This window comes from Ovis canadensis, chromosome 18, assembly GCF_042477335.2.
Source record: "Ovis canadensis isolate MfBH-ARS-UI-01 breed Bighorn chromosome 18, ARS-UI_OviCan_v2, whole genome shotgun sequence".
Classification (NCBI taxonomy): domain Eukaryota; kingdom Metazoa; phylum Chordata; class Mammalia; order Artiodactyla; family Bovidae; genus Ovis; species Ovis canadensis.
Genome location: NC_091262.1, coordinates 80,071,793 through 80,085,826, shown reverse-complemented (window position 1 = coordinate 80,085,826; position 14,034 = coordinate 80,071,793). Strand labels below are relative to the sequence as shown.

Below are 14,034 nucleotides of genomic sequence, written 5' to 3'. Positions count from 1 at the left end.
AGACATTTATCGCTCATTTAAAGCGAAAGAAAGTGAAGTTGCTCAGTCACGTCTGACTCTTTGCAACCCCATGGACTGTAGCCTACCAGGCTACTCTATCTGTGGAATTTTCCAGGTAAGATTACTGTAAAGTGAAAGTGAAAGTGAAGTCGCTCAGTCGTGTCTAACTCTTTGCAACCCCATGGACTGTAGCTTATCAGGCTCCTCCGTCCATGGGATTCTCCAGGCAAGAATACTAGAGTGGGTTGCCATTTCCTTCTCCAGATCTTCCCAACCCAGGGATTGAACCTGGGTCTCCCGCACTGCAGGCAGATGCTTTACCATCTAAGCCACCAGGGAAGTCATCGCTCATTTGAGCAGGGCCAAATCACTGGCCTCTCAACAGCATCTAGGTGGGGAGTGGGGTCAAAGACAAAGGCATATCTCTTTCACAGAGCACAGTCTCCACAGGTTTCAGAGCAGAGCCCAGAAACTCATAAGGCAGCATCAGTGCCCAGCCTCTCACCAAAGGGTTTCTCTTCAGTCCTGAATCTGATTTGGAGTCCACTAAGCCAGGGGTCAGTGAGTTATGGCCCATGGGCCAAATCTGGCTCCCTACCTGTTTCTGCAAACAAAGTTTTACTGGAACACAACCACACCCATTTATTCACCACTGGCCATGGCTGCTCACTTGCTACAATGGCAGAAATGAATAGCTGCCAACGACACCTGGCTGAGGGGTGAGAAAACAGGAAGAACAGAAGAGAGTTTCCTGATCGAGGTCAGGCCTGCACTCACCCTTAACGGTGTAAGTCTTAAACAAGTGATAATGAAGGCACGGAAAGTTACAACCTCCAATCACAAGAGCTGCACGAGGAGTCGCTGGTGCATCTAAGGACGAGACAGTGTTCCCCAGATGTCTCGAGAGTAGAAAGCAGACGGAGGGGTGAGGCCAACGAAACGAGGCCCGGGCAGCCTCGCTCTGGAAGCCACACAGCGGGTAAGGCTGGCAGGAAAAGGCAGGCGACCGGCTTCCACAGAGCCCCCACACTCAGAAATGCTGGGCACAGTGTGCGCAGGAGTGAAGTTTGGGGCCGAAGGGACTTTCCCTGGCGATCCAGTGGTTAACACTCTGTGTGTCCAACGCAGGGAGCATAGGCTCGATCCCTGGGGGCGGAACTAAGATCCCACATGCTGCGCAGCACGGCCAAAAAAAAAAAACAAAAAAAACCCCAAAAACTTTAAAAGAAGAGATATGGGGCTGAAAAGGAGATTACTTTCTCGACTGAACACTGACCATCCACAGCTACTGAACCACGTGTGTGTGACACTGGAGAACCGGCTGTCTGTGAGGGAGGAAAAGCATTCTCCGAAGAAACCAGGCTGTCCAGGAAAAAACAAAGGCGGCGAGGGTAGGAGCCGGCCTGCAGAGCACAGCTGTCTGCATTCTGCCTTCAGGGGTCAGAAGCCACAAGGGCCAGCTCTCAGCTCAGGCCTGTAAAGCCAGTGGTCAGCTGACAAGCCCACCCAACTGAAGTGCCGGGCCCAGCCTCACCCTCCCAAGTGTGGACGAGGAACCCCGGCATCTGAGGGGCTGGGTCTTCGACCTGAAGCGCGCCTCCCTGTTCCCACTCTTGCCCCTCTGGTTCCTACCCAGCAGGTGCAGAGGTCTTTAGAACCACTTAGGTCGGATCATCTCGTGTCCCTGCTCACCCCGTCATCTTAGAATAAGAACCCAAGATGCCGCAGACGAGCCTGAGAGCCTGCTGGGCGCGGCCTGTGTGCCATCTCTCCAAACTCCTCAACGCGCCTCGCTCCTCTCCAGCCCGGCTGGCCTTCTTTCTGGTGGACACACCCAGCTCCCTCCTGCCTGGGCCTTTGTACTAGCTGCTTCCTCTGGCTGGAACACCCTTTCCCAGATCTCTGCATCTCTGGCTCCTTCTCCACCCTCAGGTCTCACCTTTGCCCTCGTCTCCCTGGGGAGACTGTCCCTGACAGCCTGCAGTAGCCTCCTGGCTTCCAGCACAGGGCAGCCAGAAGTGGTCCTGCCCACCAGGGGTGTCTGGACATGTGACATGCCTGGATTCGGTGTCACGAGGACCAGCGGGAGCTGCTGGCGTCCGGAGCCCCGGGACCGCGGCTCTGCACAGCACAAGGTGGTCCCACACCAGTGTGACCGCTGCCTGCCCCTTAGATACAAGAGAGTACACGGCACTCACTGAAAGCAAACTGCATGCATGCAGGGTCCCTGCTGTGCCCCGCGTCGAATCCCCAGCACCTGTGGTGGTGCTCAGCACACAGCGGGCCCTCAGAACGTGCCTGCTGGGTGACTGGGTGCAATGCAAAATACGATAGCCATTCGGCTGGCCAGGCGGCGTGATGGACTTTCCACCAAAGAACCACAGCCCGGTTTGTTGGTAACCTTGCGGGTAGGCCGTGGCGTGGTCAACGCTGCTCTGACTTGAAGCTTGGACTGGCCATGCTTGGGTGCTACGCCAAGGTTAAGCTGGTTCCTCCATCTCCTGCTGAGATCTCTACAGCTATTCAGAGCTTGAAAGACACTGTCCACAGTGCTAAGACTGGCAGCTTCAGACAGTGTAGTTAAGGAAGCTCTGTTGAATGGCTTAGTGGCCACCAAGGCCTGACTATGGCTTTATGTAGGGGAGATTGTGGGCAAGTGTGGCATCACTGGTTATAATGTCTAAAGACCAATCTTTCATATGTGATTATATCTGCTTTATTATATCAATGTTTAAACTACCATACAATTGTGCTCATTTCACATGCTAGCAAGGTAGTGCTCAAAATCCTCCAAGAGAGGCTTCAATGGCATGTGAACTGAGAACCTCCAGATATACAAGCTGGATTTAGGAAAGGCAGAAGAACCAGAGATCATATTGCCAACATCCATCCATTGGATCACAGAAGCAGCAAGAGAATTCCAGAAAAATGTCTACATCTGCTTCATTGACTATGCTAAAGCCTTTGACTGTGTGGATCACAACAAATTGTAGAAAATAAGAAATGGGAATACCTGACCACCTTACCTGTTTCCTGAGAAACCTGTATGCAGGTCAAGAAACAACAGTTGGAACCAGACATAGAACAATGGACTGGTTCCAAATTGGGAAAAGAGTACGTCAAGGCTGTATATTGTCACCCTGCTTATTTAACTTATATGCAGAGTACATCATGCGAAATGCTGGGCTGGATGAAGCACAAGCTGGAATTAAGACTGCAGGGAGAAATATCAGCAACCTCAGACAGGCAGATGATATCATTGTAATGGCAGAAAGTGAAGAGGAACTAAAGCGCTTCTTAATGAAGGTTAAAGAAGAGAGTGAAAAAGCTGGCTTAAAACTCAACATTAAAAAAACTAAGATCACGGCATCTGGTCCCATCATTTCATGGCAAACAGATGAGGAAACAATAGAAACAGTGAGAGACTTTATTTTCTTGGGCTCTAAAATCACCGCGGATGGTAACTGCAGCCATGAAATTAACAGACATTTGCTTCTTCGAAGAAAAGCTATGACAAACGTAGACAGCGTATTAAAAAGCAGAGATATCACTTTGCCAACAAAGGTCCATATAGTCAAAACTATGGTTTTTCCAGCAGTCATGTATGGATGTGAGAGTTGGACCATAAAAAAGGCTGAGAGCCGAAGAATTGATGCTTCTGAACTGTGGTGCTGAGGAAGATTCTTGAGAGCCCCTTGGATAGCAAGGAGATCAAACAAGTCAATCTTAAAGGAAGCTCCAATACTTTGGCCACCTGATGTGAAGAGCTGACACATTGGAAAAGACCCTGATGCTAGGAAAGACTAGAGGAGATGGCTGGATGGCATCACCGACTCAAAGGACATGAGTTTGAACAAACGCCAGGAGATGGTGAAGGACACAGAAGCCTGGTGTGCTGCAGTCCTCGGATTACAGAGTCAGACCCGACTGAGCAACTGAACAACAACAATTATGTGGGTGTTCCTGGACCATGTGTGAGCAGACTGGTATTTGAATAAAATAAGACAATGTGTCAGGAAGGAAAGAAAGAGAGAAGAGACCAAGAGAATGCTAGCTGAGGGGAGGAAGATGACTCTGGGAGAGAGGAGGCTCACCCTGCAAGCAGAAAGGCCTCGCCCTTCAGAGGTCAGGCTCTCCCTCTCGGCATGCAGCACTGGTTAGATCTGGAAGGAGCCAGACCAGCCCTGCTCTAGGGTGCAGGGCTCAGAGATCAAGGAAAATGTGAAACTGCAGACTTCTGGACTCTTGTTTTTAAAACCAAGTGTGTTTTGATCCCCGCCACCCCCAACCTGCAAATAAAGATAAATGTCTAAAGAGAAAGACGAGAAGGACGTAAGGCCGCTGTTTCCCCACCACCGCCCTGGGTCCACTCCGATGGGGAGGGCGTGGCCTTGGGCTGAGTATCAGGGGTGGGGCTTTAGAAGGTAGGCGGGGCCTCTTTCCCACCTCACATCCCCTTGTCACCTGCCTCTTTTCTCTAATTTTACCCATTTGCTCTTTTGGCCAGTTTATATGTCTTCTTGTCTCCTAAATTTAATCCTAGGTTTGATCCTTTATATTAAGAAGAGTGACAGCTAACAAGTTCAAAGCGCTCACACTGGAATTATTTTGAAAGCTACTGCTGGGGTCTGACGCCGCTCCGTCCAGTAGAACTTCCTGCAAAGTGGTTCGCTCCCTGTGTGCTGTCCAGCAGGGGACCCACGGCCACATGTGGCCACTAAGCATGTGGAATGCGGCTGGTGTGACCGAGGAACTGAACTTCCCAATCTGATTTATTTTCTGTTACACTTAGCCGCATGTGTCAAACAGCTAGCTAACTCTTGGATGGCGCAGGTCTTGCATCTTAGCGGTGCCAGGCACACTGCTACTCCCACTGGGCAAAACCAGCTTTAGGTCAGAACTAGCGCCCCTTTGGTGGCGCTAGTGGTAAAAGAACCCGCCTGCCAATGCAGGAGGTGTAATAGATATGAGTTAGGTTCCTGGGCCGAGAGGATGCCCTGGAGAAGGAAAAGGCAACACACTCCAGTATTCTTGCCTGGAGAATCTCATGGACAGAGGAGCCTGGTGGGCTACAGTCCATGGGGCTGCAAAATAGCTGGACACGACTGAAGTGACTTAGCATGCACACACAGTGCCCCTTTAGAGCCTTGCTCAAGCTCATTTTGGTCCAGTGGCTAAGACTCTGCACTCCCAGCACAGCGGGGCATGGGTCTGGTGCCTGGTCAGGGACCTAGATCCCACAAAATGCAGGGAAGCTCTCACATGCGGCAACTAAAGCTGCTGGAGTCAAATAAATCAATATTAAAAAAAAACCCAAACCACTTATGATAAAGTCTTCTCAGAGGGTAAAGGATCTACTGGCAATGCAAGAAACCTGAGTTTGATCCCTGGGTCGGGAAGACCCCCCTAGAGAAGGAAATGGCACCCCACTCCAGTATTCTTGCCTGGAGAATCCCATGGATGGAGGAGCTTAGCGGGCTATAGTCCATGGGGTTGCAAAGAGTCGGACACGACTGAGCAACCAACACTTCCATCATGACAGAGGAAAACGTGAAGTCCTCCAACGAAGAGCTTTTCTTCCTCCCCTCTTGCAGTGTTTACTTCTAGGCTGGCTCTCTCCCGCCCTCAGGTGGAGAAAACGAAGATGACACTGTGCCCGGGGTTTGGGAAGCAGCACATCTCAGCAGCTGCTGTTCTGGAAGCTGACCTACAAGCTGGGCCTGGGGAGACTTGGCTCAACACCACTGGCTGACAGGAAGACGCCAGGCTGTTACCAGAACGCTGGGCCAAGCCAGACAGCATCGTGTCCCGACCTGGGCAGCCGCCCAGTACTTAAGGAAACACCGGAGACACTGTGACAGTTGCCATCTTCCAGAGGAATTTTCCCTGTGACTTAGGAAAAGATCCCCGTGATTCATGCTGCTGCAGACTGACTCGCCCGCCCTGCACCCCTCACCGGGGGCGGTGACCTCGCCACCACCGCAGGCAGGGCTCCAGGCCCGCACTCGCTGGGAGAAGGCTGACCCAGGAGCTCCCACGAACAGGGATGCTTCCCGTTATCTCATACAAGTCAGTTCCAGGCTTACTCGTCAGGCAGTGGAGCTTTTGCTGAAGAGGAGAGGGGTGCTCATGGACCTTCTCCACTGGCTTTACCCGCGAGGCACTCCCCATGTCCACTGCCAAGCCCCGCGTCCCACGTGCGCTCAGGGGCTCCTGTGTCTACTTTAAACCCTCTGCTTTCCTCGCCCATGGCTGCAGGGAGCTCTTTACAAGAACGTGCCCTACCTCGACCCATCCATTCAGCAGCTGCTGAGTGCAAACGATGGGAGCCAAGTTACCCCCAAATCTACTCAATGTCTGACAGCAACAGCTGTGACCCTTTACAAATAACAGAAAACACGCTTCATGGGTGACGACGCAGGCCTCTCTCTTGTCTTCCCCAGTGCCTTAACAGGACAAGACACACTCAAACTTTTGTCTCTCTTTCCATATATGTACACACCAACTTATAAAATACGTATGTTCTACTGAGAAATATTCCCAAAATAAATTTAAAATAAGAATGATAAAGCACCCAAGATTTGTGGATACAAAGGGCCAACTCTAAATTATGCTGGGATTTCTGACTGTGCAAATGGTTGACACCCAACCCCCATGTTATCCAAGGGCCAACCAAACCTTTTACAAAAATCTTTAGAAACATCAGAAAAAACACCTAAGATGATAAGCTTCAGATTTGTGTGTGTGTGTGCTGAGGTGCTTCCATCGTGTCCGACTCTTTGCGACCCCATGGACTGTAGCATGCCAGCTTATCTGTCCATGGAATTCTCCAGGCAAGAAAACTGGGGTGGGTTGCCATGCCCTCCTCCAGGGAATCTTTCCAGCCCAGGGTTTGAACCCGTGTCTCCTGTGGCTCCTGAGTTGCAGGATTCTTTACTGCTGAGCCACCGGGAAGGCCCAATCTTCTGCTCTAATATAATGCTATTTATTTGAAACAAATTACACTGAATGAAAATTCAGCATTAACATTCCCTTAGATGATCAAGGAGACGATACATAAATAAGCCTCTTAACAAGAGAGATTTTTTTCTTTCAAATTTACAGAATCAGAAAGAAAGCAGCCAGCTGATTGATTTGAAGCTCTCTTCTTTCCTGAATACTTTCAAAGTCCACCACCAAGCACTTCTTGACTCTAGGCCCTAACACATCTGGCGAGTGCGAAGAAGAACCCAGTCAAAGTGCTGTCCTCAAGGTCTCGGTCTAGTTGGGAGGTAAATCTCAGGTGAATTAAAGTTGTCCGAGGCACTATATACATGGTAAATAATTGGCAGAGCAAATAACTGCTATGCAATTGAAAAGATGGGGAAAAGACATGTTCCAGGATGGTGAGAAAAAGTTTCCTCTAAATTTCAGAACAAATGAACTTGAGTTGGAGATACAAAGATGAAAGCAGGAAAGGGATGAGAGGAGTAGTCTAAACAACAGGTCTCTGAGTGGTCTCCCTGAGGCCCCTGGGGAGGGGGGGTCTCCTAATTTTATGGTAACATTGAGACACGCTTTGTCTTTATAACCATCATTCTGCTGATTTCTCACAGGCTACTGGACACATGATATCAAAACAGACAGAATGCAGGCGCAGATTCAGGAGACCAGCTATCTTCAGTTAAGCCAGATATTACAGGGATTTGCAGAAACACACAGCAATGCCATTTTTCCTAGTGAACTTTTGTAAATAGTCATTCCTTATAAAAAATATTCCATTTATGTCAACACGTCATAGGTGTGGTATAGGTATTAAATAAATGCATAGCAAAAAATTTTCTCTTTTAGTTTCTGATATGAAATACGTAGCTATAGCTCACTTCAGTCAAAGCTCTCTGGGACCCTCACGAGTTCTGAAGGGTGTGAAGGGGTACGGGTGCCCCTCTGTCTGAGCACAGCTCTTCCCATCAATGTGCCAGGCACGACTCACAAGCAAGCGTGCGTGATCTGTGCAGAGAGCTTTCTAGAGCAGTGGCTGTGACATGGGGCCATTCTGCCCTCCAGGAGACACTGGGCCATATCAAGAGGCAATTTTGCTTATCACCGCCAGAGACGGGGAGCTGCTGGCACCTCGTGGGGCTGCCCAAGTATCCCGGGGGAGTTCATGAGTGCACAGCACCACGGGCAGCACCACAGGGGCGCACCTGGACCCCTAAGGCTGCAGTGCTGAGGGTGGGTTGCCCTCTTAAGAGCAGTGGGTCTCCTGTGGGAGGCACTCTGCGACCACTAAGTGTCCAGCTTGTAGCACAGGACAGGAGCCGGCGCTGGAGAGGGGATGGCCCAGGGAGTCTTACTCCCTGAGGACAGTGCGCTCCTGGCACCTCCAGACCCCATGTCCTTCCAATCCAACCGTCCTCTCTGCAGAGCTGCCATCTTCCTGGATACCTAGGCCCTAAGCAATGATGATGCGGAATTCCCATTCCCAACAAAATAACTTGTAGAGTCCCTTGGACAGCAAGGAGATCAAACCAGTCAATCCTAAAGGAAATCAACCCCGAATATTCATTGGAAGAACTGATGCTGAAGCTGAGGCTCCAATACTCTAGCCACATGATGCAAAGAGCCCACTCACTGGAAAAGACCCTGATGCTGGGAAAGACTGAAGGCAGGAGAAGGGAACGACAGAGGATGAGATGGTTGGACAGCATGAGTCTGAGCAAACTCCGGGACACAGTGAAAGACAGGGAAGCCTGGCGTGCTGTAGTCAATGGAGTCACAAAGAACTGGACGTGACTTAGCAACTGAACAACTAACAACAAAATAATTACATAAGAATTTTTAAAAAGTTTTTTTCGGCCCCACCCAGAGGCATGAGAGATCTTAGTTCCTTGACCAGGGATTCCCCTGCAGTGGAAGCACAGAGTCCTAACCACCAGGCCGCTAGGGAAGTCCCATCAAAACAGATTTTAAAGTACTCCTTGGAGCCCTCTCCGAGTGTCCCTGGAGGCCAGTTTGCGGTTGTATTGGAAAAAATCGGTAAGACGACGATAGGAGAAGGGGCACGGGAGGCCCCTGGCGAGCCTGAGTTCAGAATTCAGCCTCCGCACAGAGGCTTTGGTGTTCTGGGGATCTGAGGTGGGGACTCTCCTCTCAATGGGAGGACCACGGCTGTCCCCCTGAAAACACTCAGCAGCACAACCACTTCGCCGTCCTCCGCCAACCTTACGCAGCTCAGAAAGCCTGCTACCGAGTCACGTGACTGGAGAGCCAAAAAGCTTTTCACAGACAGGTGTCTTTCCAAAACACGTTATTCCTGTTAACATGTAATGGGCGTTACCATCACTGTTAGATCAATTAAGAAGCATCTCTAAAATTTCAGTTTAAATTTCTAAAACAGGACTCTACCACCGATGCCGACGGGACCCCAGCAAGTCTGGCTTCCTGTCTTAGGAACCCTGAGGGGTGGGGGTGGGGAATACAAAGGGACAGGTCACAAGAGGAAGACGAGTTACTGCTGAAGGTGGAAGGGGTCAGAGTAAGCTCACAGGTTAGAGAGAGGGCTGTTCAGCTTTCCTTTCAGCAACAGATATTATGTAAGAGTTGCTGTAGAGACTTTCAAACAAAACTGAGCTGAAACAAGATAAGAAAGGCACAGGACCAGAGAACAACACTCGAACGACCTTTAATGTGCTTGCAACCAATTTTTTCATAAGAAGCATCGACGCTTTTAAAAACGTAACTTTGGACACAGTACACAAATTGAAATAACGCTAACAAAACACATAGTTGTGTGGTCTGATCCTCTGCAGTGGACTCTGGGACTCCCCAAGCGGTTCATTAGGGTTCTAAGCGCTCATCTAACGAGCCTAGCTATGTGTCTACAGACTCGATGCTGACTGAGGACAGCTGCTCAGAGGCGAGTTCCCTCTGTCAATCACCACAGGCCTACAAGGCCAAGGTCCCCGTGAACTCATCTGTGTCCCCACTCCTGAAAAGCATGCTTGAAATAAACCAGCAGGAAGTAATGGGTGGAAACTGATTCCCAGGACACTCATGGAAAAGCAAGTCAAACATTAACCATTCTGTTTGAAAGGAGGAAAAAAAAAAATCTACTTGGAAAAAAAAAAATCAAAGATGTACCAAATACAGGTCAGTCAAGGAGTAGAAATTTCTACTAAAAGACAAAAGTATAGCAGCAGTTATGACTTTTAATGGTATTTTGCTGCCCTGAGAGATATATCCTGGCCCTGTATCCTGTGGGGAAAACTTTTAAGGGTCACGCCTGATCTATCCCATGCAGTTAAAAATGGCCAAATGTGAAACTCACCAAGTCATTTTAGGGATGAGGAGCCAGGGCCACAGAAGTTAGGTGCCACTGCTGACGGCCCCCAGGGGTCAGCATTTGTGCTCATGAAGCCCCGGCTGAGGCACTGCCCCTAGCCACACTTGTCGTGCCTGCAGGACTTCACCTTCTTGCTAACGACTCATGCCGCTAAATGGCCCCCATTCTAACCAAAGCAGTCTGCGATGCTAGCCACCAGCTCCTTTGTTTCCCTTGAGGCCAGATTGTCACCAGCCAGGACTTTGTTATAAAGACCTTTCCTCATACTTGAAGTGGCTGGTATACTGAGTCAGCCGCAGGCCAAGTTCTTTTACGTGTTCTTGGTCGGAATGACTTGTCTGCCCTGGACGAGCACCTGCTCTGTACCCCTCGGGCTATGAGGTCCAGGATGTGCTAACTGTCCTAATGGAGGTGTGTCTGCAGGGTAACCTGAGCCAATGCCGACCGTGAAGGTGATGTGACATCTGAAATGTTCGAAAAGCAGCGTGGGAAACTGTAAGTAAGTAAGTGTTAGTCGTGTCTGACTCTTTGCGACCCCACGGACTGCAGCCCACCAGGCTCCTCTGTCCATGAGATTTTCCAGGCAAGGATACTGGAGTGGGTTGCCATTTCCCTCTCCAGGGGATCTTCCCAACCCAGGGATTGAACCCGGGTCTCCTGCACTACAGGCAGATTCTTCACCGACTGAGCTACCAGGGAAGCCCGTTGGAAACTATAAACCCATGTGAACCGTTCAGGTTAAAACAGTCCAGCTCAAAGTAACATCGGCAGACAGGAGAGGAAGAGAGCGTGTGATGGTTTCATTCACCCGTCTGAGTCAATCGCACTGGCTAAGGGGATGGCACTAGAAGTGAAGATGGACAAGAATACAGAGGGGAGAGAGACAACAGCGGGAAAGCAATGGCCAACCCAGAGTTCAGAGGAGCGGAAGAGCCTCAGCTAGTGCTCCTGCAAAATATAGAGGACCTGCCAAGTGTCAGGCTTAATACACCATGTTGCCTCTGGGATCCTGAGGAGGAAGCAGTGAAGGGCCCAACATTTCAGTACTTTTCAGCGGTAATTTCAAGCTCTGTAGCTCCAGCTCTTAGACAATAGCGCTAGAAAAAATACAAAAAGACAAGTGGGGCATCACACTCAGGACACTGCAGGCCGCACCTCAAGCCTCTTAAGCCACTAACAGTACAAACACCCAATCCACCTTTAACAGGCACTTGACTTAGGAGTGGCTTTGAGTTGCTGAGAAGTTGTTGTTGTTGTTGTTTTCCAGATTCAAACTTAACATTTTCCATCCTTACAGTCAGGTTCTTTTCATTAAAACAGGACTAAATGAACTATATGCACCGATCTGTGTGTGTGCGCAACACTAAGAGACAGGTATGTGAGCAAGAAAGGTTTGGGGCAGCACTAGGAAGACGAAGCAGTTTTAATGAAAGATCAACAACCCAAAGAAGGGAAAAGAAAAGGCATATACCTTCGCAGAGCAGCTACATTTCATTTTCATCTGTTTAGTCAAAAGACCGACACGGAAGTAAGCCAAGTCAAATGCAAGAATGCCACAGTGAAACGTGACTGTCTGCTACAAAGGAAGGACAGGGGAAGACTGGCACAAAGATACTGGTATTTAAGGAACCTTTTGGATTTCTGTTTTCTGCTTTGGGGAGGGCAACAGATTTGCTGGAGTAAACCACCTCCTAAAGAGGAGGGAGACTTAGAATGTACCAAATGGTAAGGAAAAGATAACCTGGGGCTATATCTACTTAAAAAAAAAAAAGGCTACTGCAGATAATGGCCTGTTAACTTATTTCCCAGACAGAACTGAACTTGATTCTAACTTGGCTTATAGGAAAGGGTCTGACACTTGTAAATTACTGTCACTGTTGATAAGACTAGGGACCTAAACAGTCCAGCTGTGGAGAACTGTGACACCAAATTAAGCAGCTTCTCTGCTACCAAGGATTCAAAACAATCCATTAGCTCTGCCTAGGTTCGTGTGGCTCCCAGACCCTCAGCCCAAGGTGCTCTAGCTCAACCGGTCACAAGGAAGAAAAGGTGGAGCCAAGCACTGGCTCTGTAGATGCCCTCAAAGCATACTCCCACCAGGTAGACACAGTCCCCACGAAGCACTCCGGCAGCTTCCTCAATAAGCCCAAAGGAAAGAAGCGAAAGAAGTCAGAACTGGCCAATACAAAGAAAAACAATGTAAAAGATGACAGACGATCGCACAAAAATACCAATACCAGAAAACCCAAAATATACCAACACTGTCAGGGACAGAGGCTAACAGGACAGGACACTTCCAGGGACACACAGCAAAGTCTGCACCTCGGAAAGCAAGGGTGATGGGAGGAGGGGGAGGACGAGCTGCTGAGACAGACCTGCCCGTGAGCATGCTCAGTCGCTTCGGTTGTGGCTGACTCTTTGCGACCCCATGGACTGTAGCCCACCAGGCTCTTCTGGCCATGGGATTTTCCCGGAAAGAATACTGGAATCGGTTACCATTTCCTCCTCTAGGGGATCTTCCCAGCCCAAGGATCGATCCTGCGTCTCCTGCATTGCAGGCAGATTTCTAACCACTGAGCCACCAGGGAAGCTGAGAGCCAGACCTGGCCCCTTGCAAAGGAAGAGGGAGGATGGGAAAACTGAAAGGAACCTGAACCCAGTCTTGAAAGAGTCCTTGACGCCAGGCTCCATGGCAGGGCTGCTAGATTTCAGGTGGTGGTGGTGGTGGCGGGGGTGGGGTGGTGAACTTGAATATGCCAGCTGCACCAGAGGTGCACAACTTGTCTGAAAACATTCTCATTTCCCAAAAGACAAATAATGCAAACCCAAATAACTAAAATGGAGGGCTATGAGCAACACGAGTAAAAGATCTCATACAGGGAAATATTTCAGGAGAGCCTAGATTTTCTCACCCTCAGTTTTCCACCCCTAAAATGGTGTTTATGAAAAAAAATGGAAACAATATTTAAGAATAGTTACCTCTGATTCTATTATGTCTTGTCCTTCTTTTGAACTTTTTCCACTTTTCCCTGCTTTGGGTGATTCCTGGGAAACATCAAGCAGAATCAATTAGACTCCTCAATTTTTAGACTGTGTAACATCAAATAAACCAAAATGCAGTTTCATAAGTATTTAGACAATTTAACTATGACTTTTGATAGTTTTCATCAATACCATCACGACTCTCTTCCTTTCTATGGTTAAGAGACCCAGGACTGTGATGCGGTACCCACCGGCCAACCCCAAATTCAGATTCTCCCCGTTTGCTTCGTCTGCATTATCTGGCGCTCAAAACTTGAAGCAGAAACAAGTAAACGCACATTTGTACCATGCTCTCGGCATCTTGAAAGATGCACATCACAACCCTTTTTTTCCCCTTCCCACACTCAACTCTGGGAGCGAGGATGTTTGGGGTGATTCTGAAACGCTACAGAGCTCCACCTGAAGCAAAAACATACCCCCCCCCCCCAACCCGTATGCAAGCGCAGCACAGTCACAGCCGTCGCCGCCGCCGCCACCCAGGATAATAATAGTTGAGAGCCCGAGAGCGTCCCTCCGGAGGGCAAACCGTTCTCCCCAAGCATTAAGCCCAGTCCATTCGCTGCCCTCCGCCCCAGCCGGAGGGTCCCTGCTGAGACGCCTGCACCCCGGCCTCGGAAGCCCCTGTCCAGGCGCCTGCGAGGATGGGTCAACCACCTCCGCGGCCCCAC

The 14,034-nt window shown here is 49.5% G+C and overlaps 1 protein-coding gene across 12 annotated transcripts in view; it reads right to left on the bottom strand.

Moving 5' to 3' along the window:
* Window positions 1-14,034, bottom strand: part of PPP2R5C (protein phosphatase 2 regulatory subunit B'gamma) — a 140,219-nt gene that overhangs the window by 125,103 nt on the left and 1,082 nt on the right. For all 12 annotated transcript variants that reach the window (XR_011250388.1, XR_011250386.1, XR_011250387.1 and 9 more), the window contains exon 2: window positions 13,304-13,369. Coding sequence is in view for 7 of the 12 variants with exons in the window: in XM_069559830.1 (XP_069415931.1) it covers window positions 13,304-13,369 (66 nt within the window). In the remaining 5 variants the exon portion in view is untranslated. The remainder of the gene's footprint in view (window positions 1-13,303; window positions 13,370-14,034) is intronic.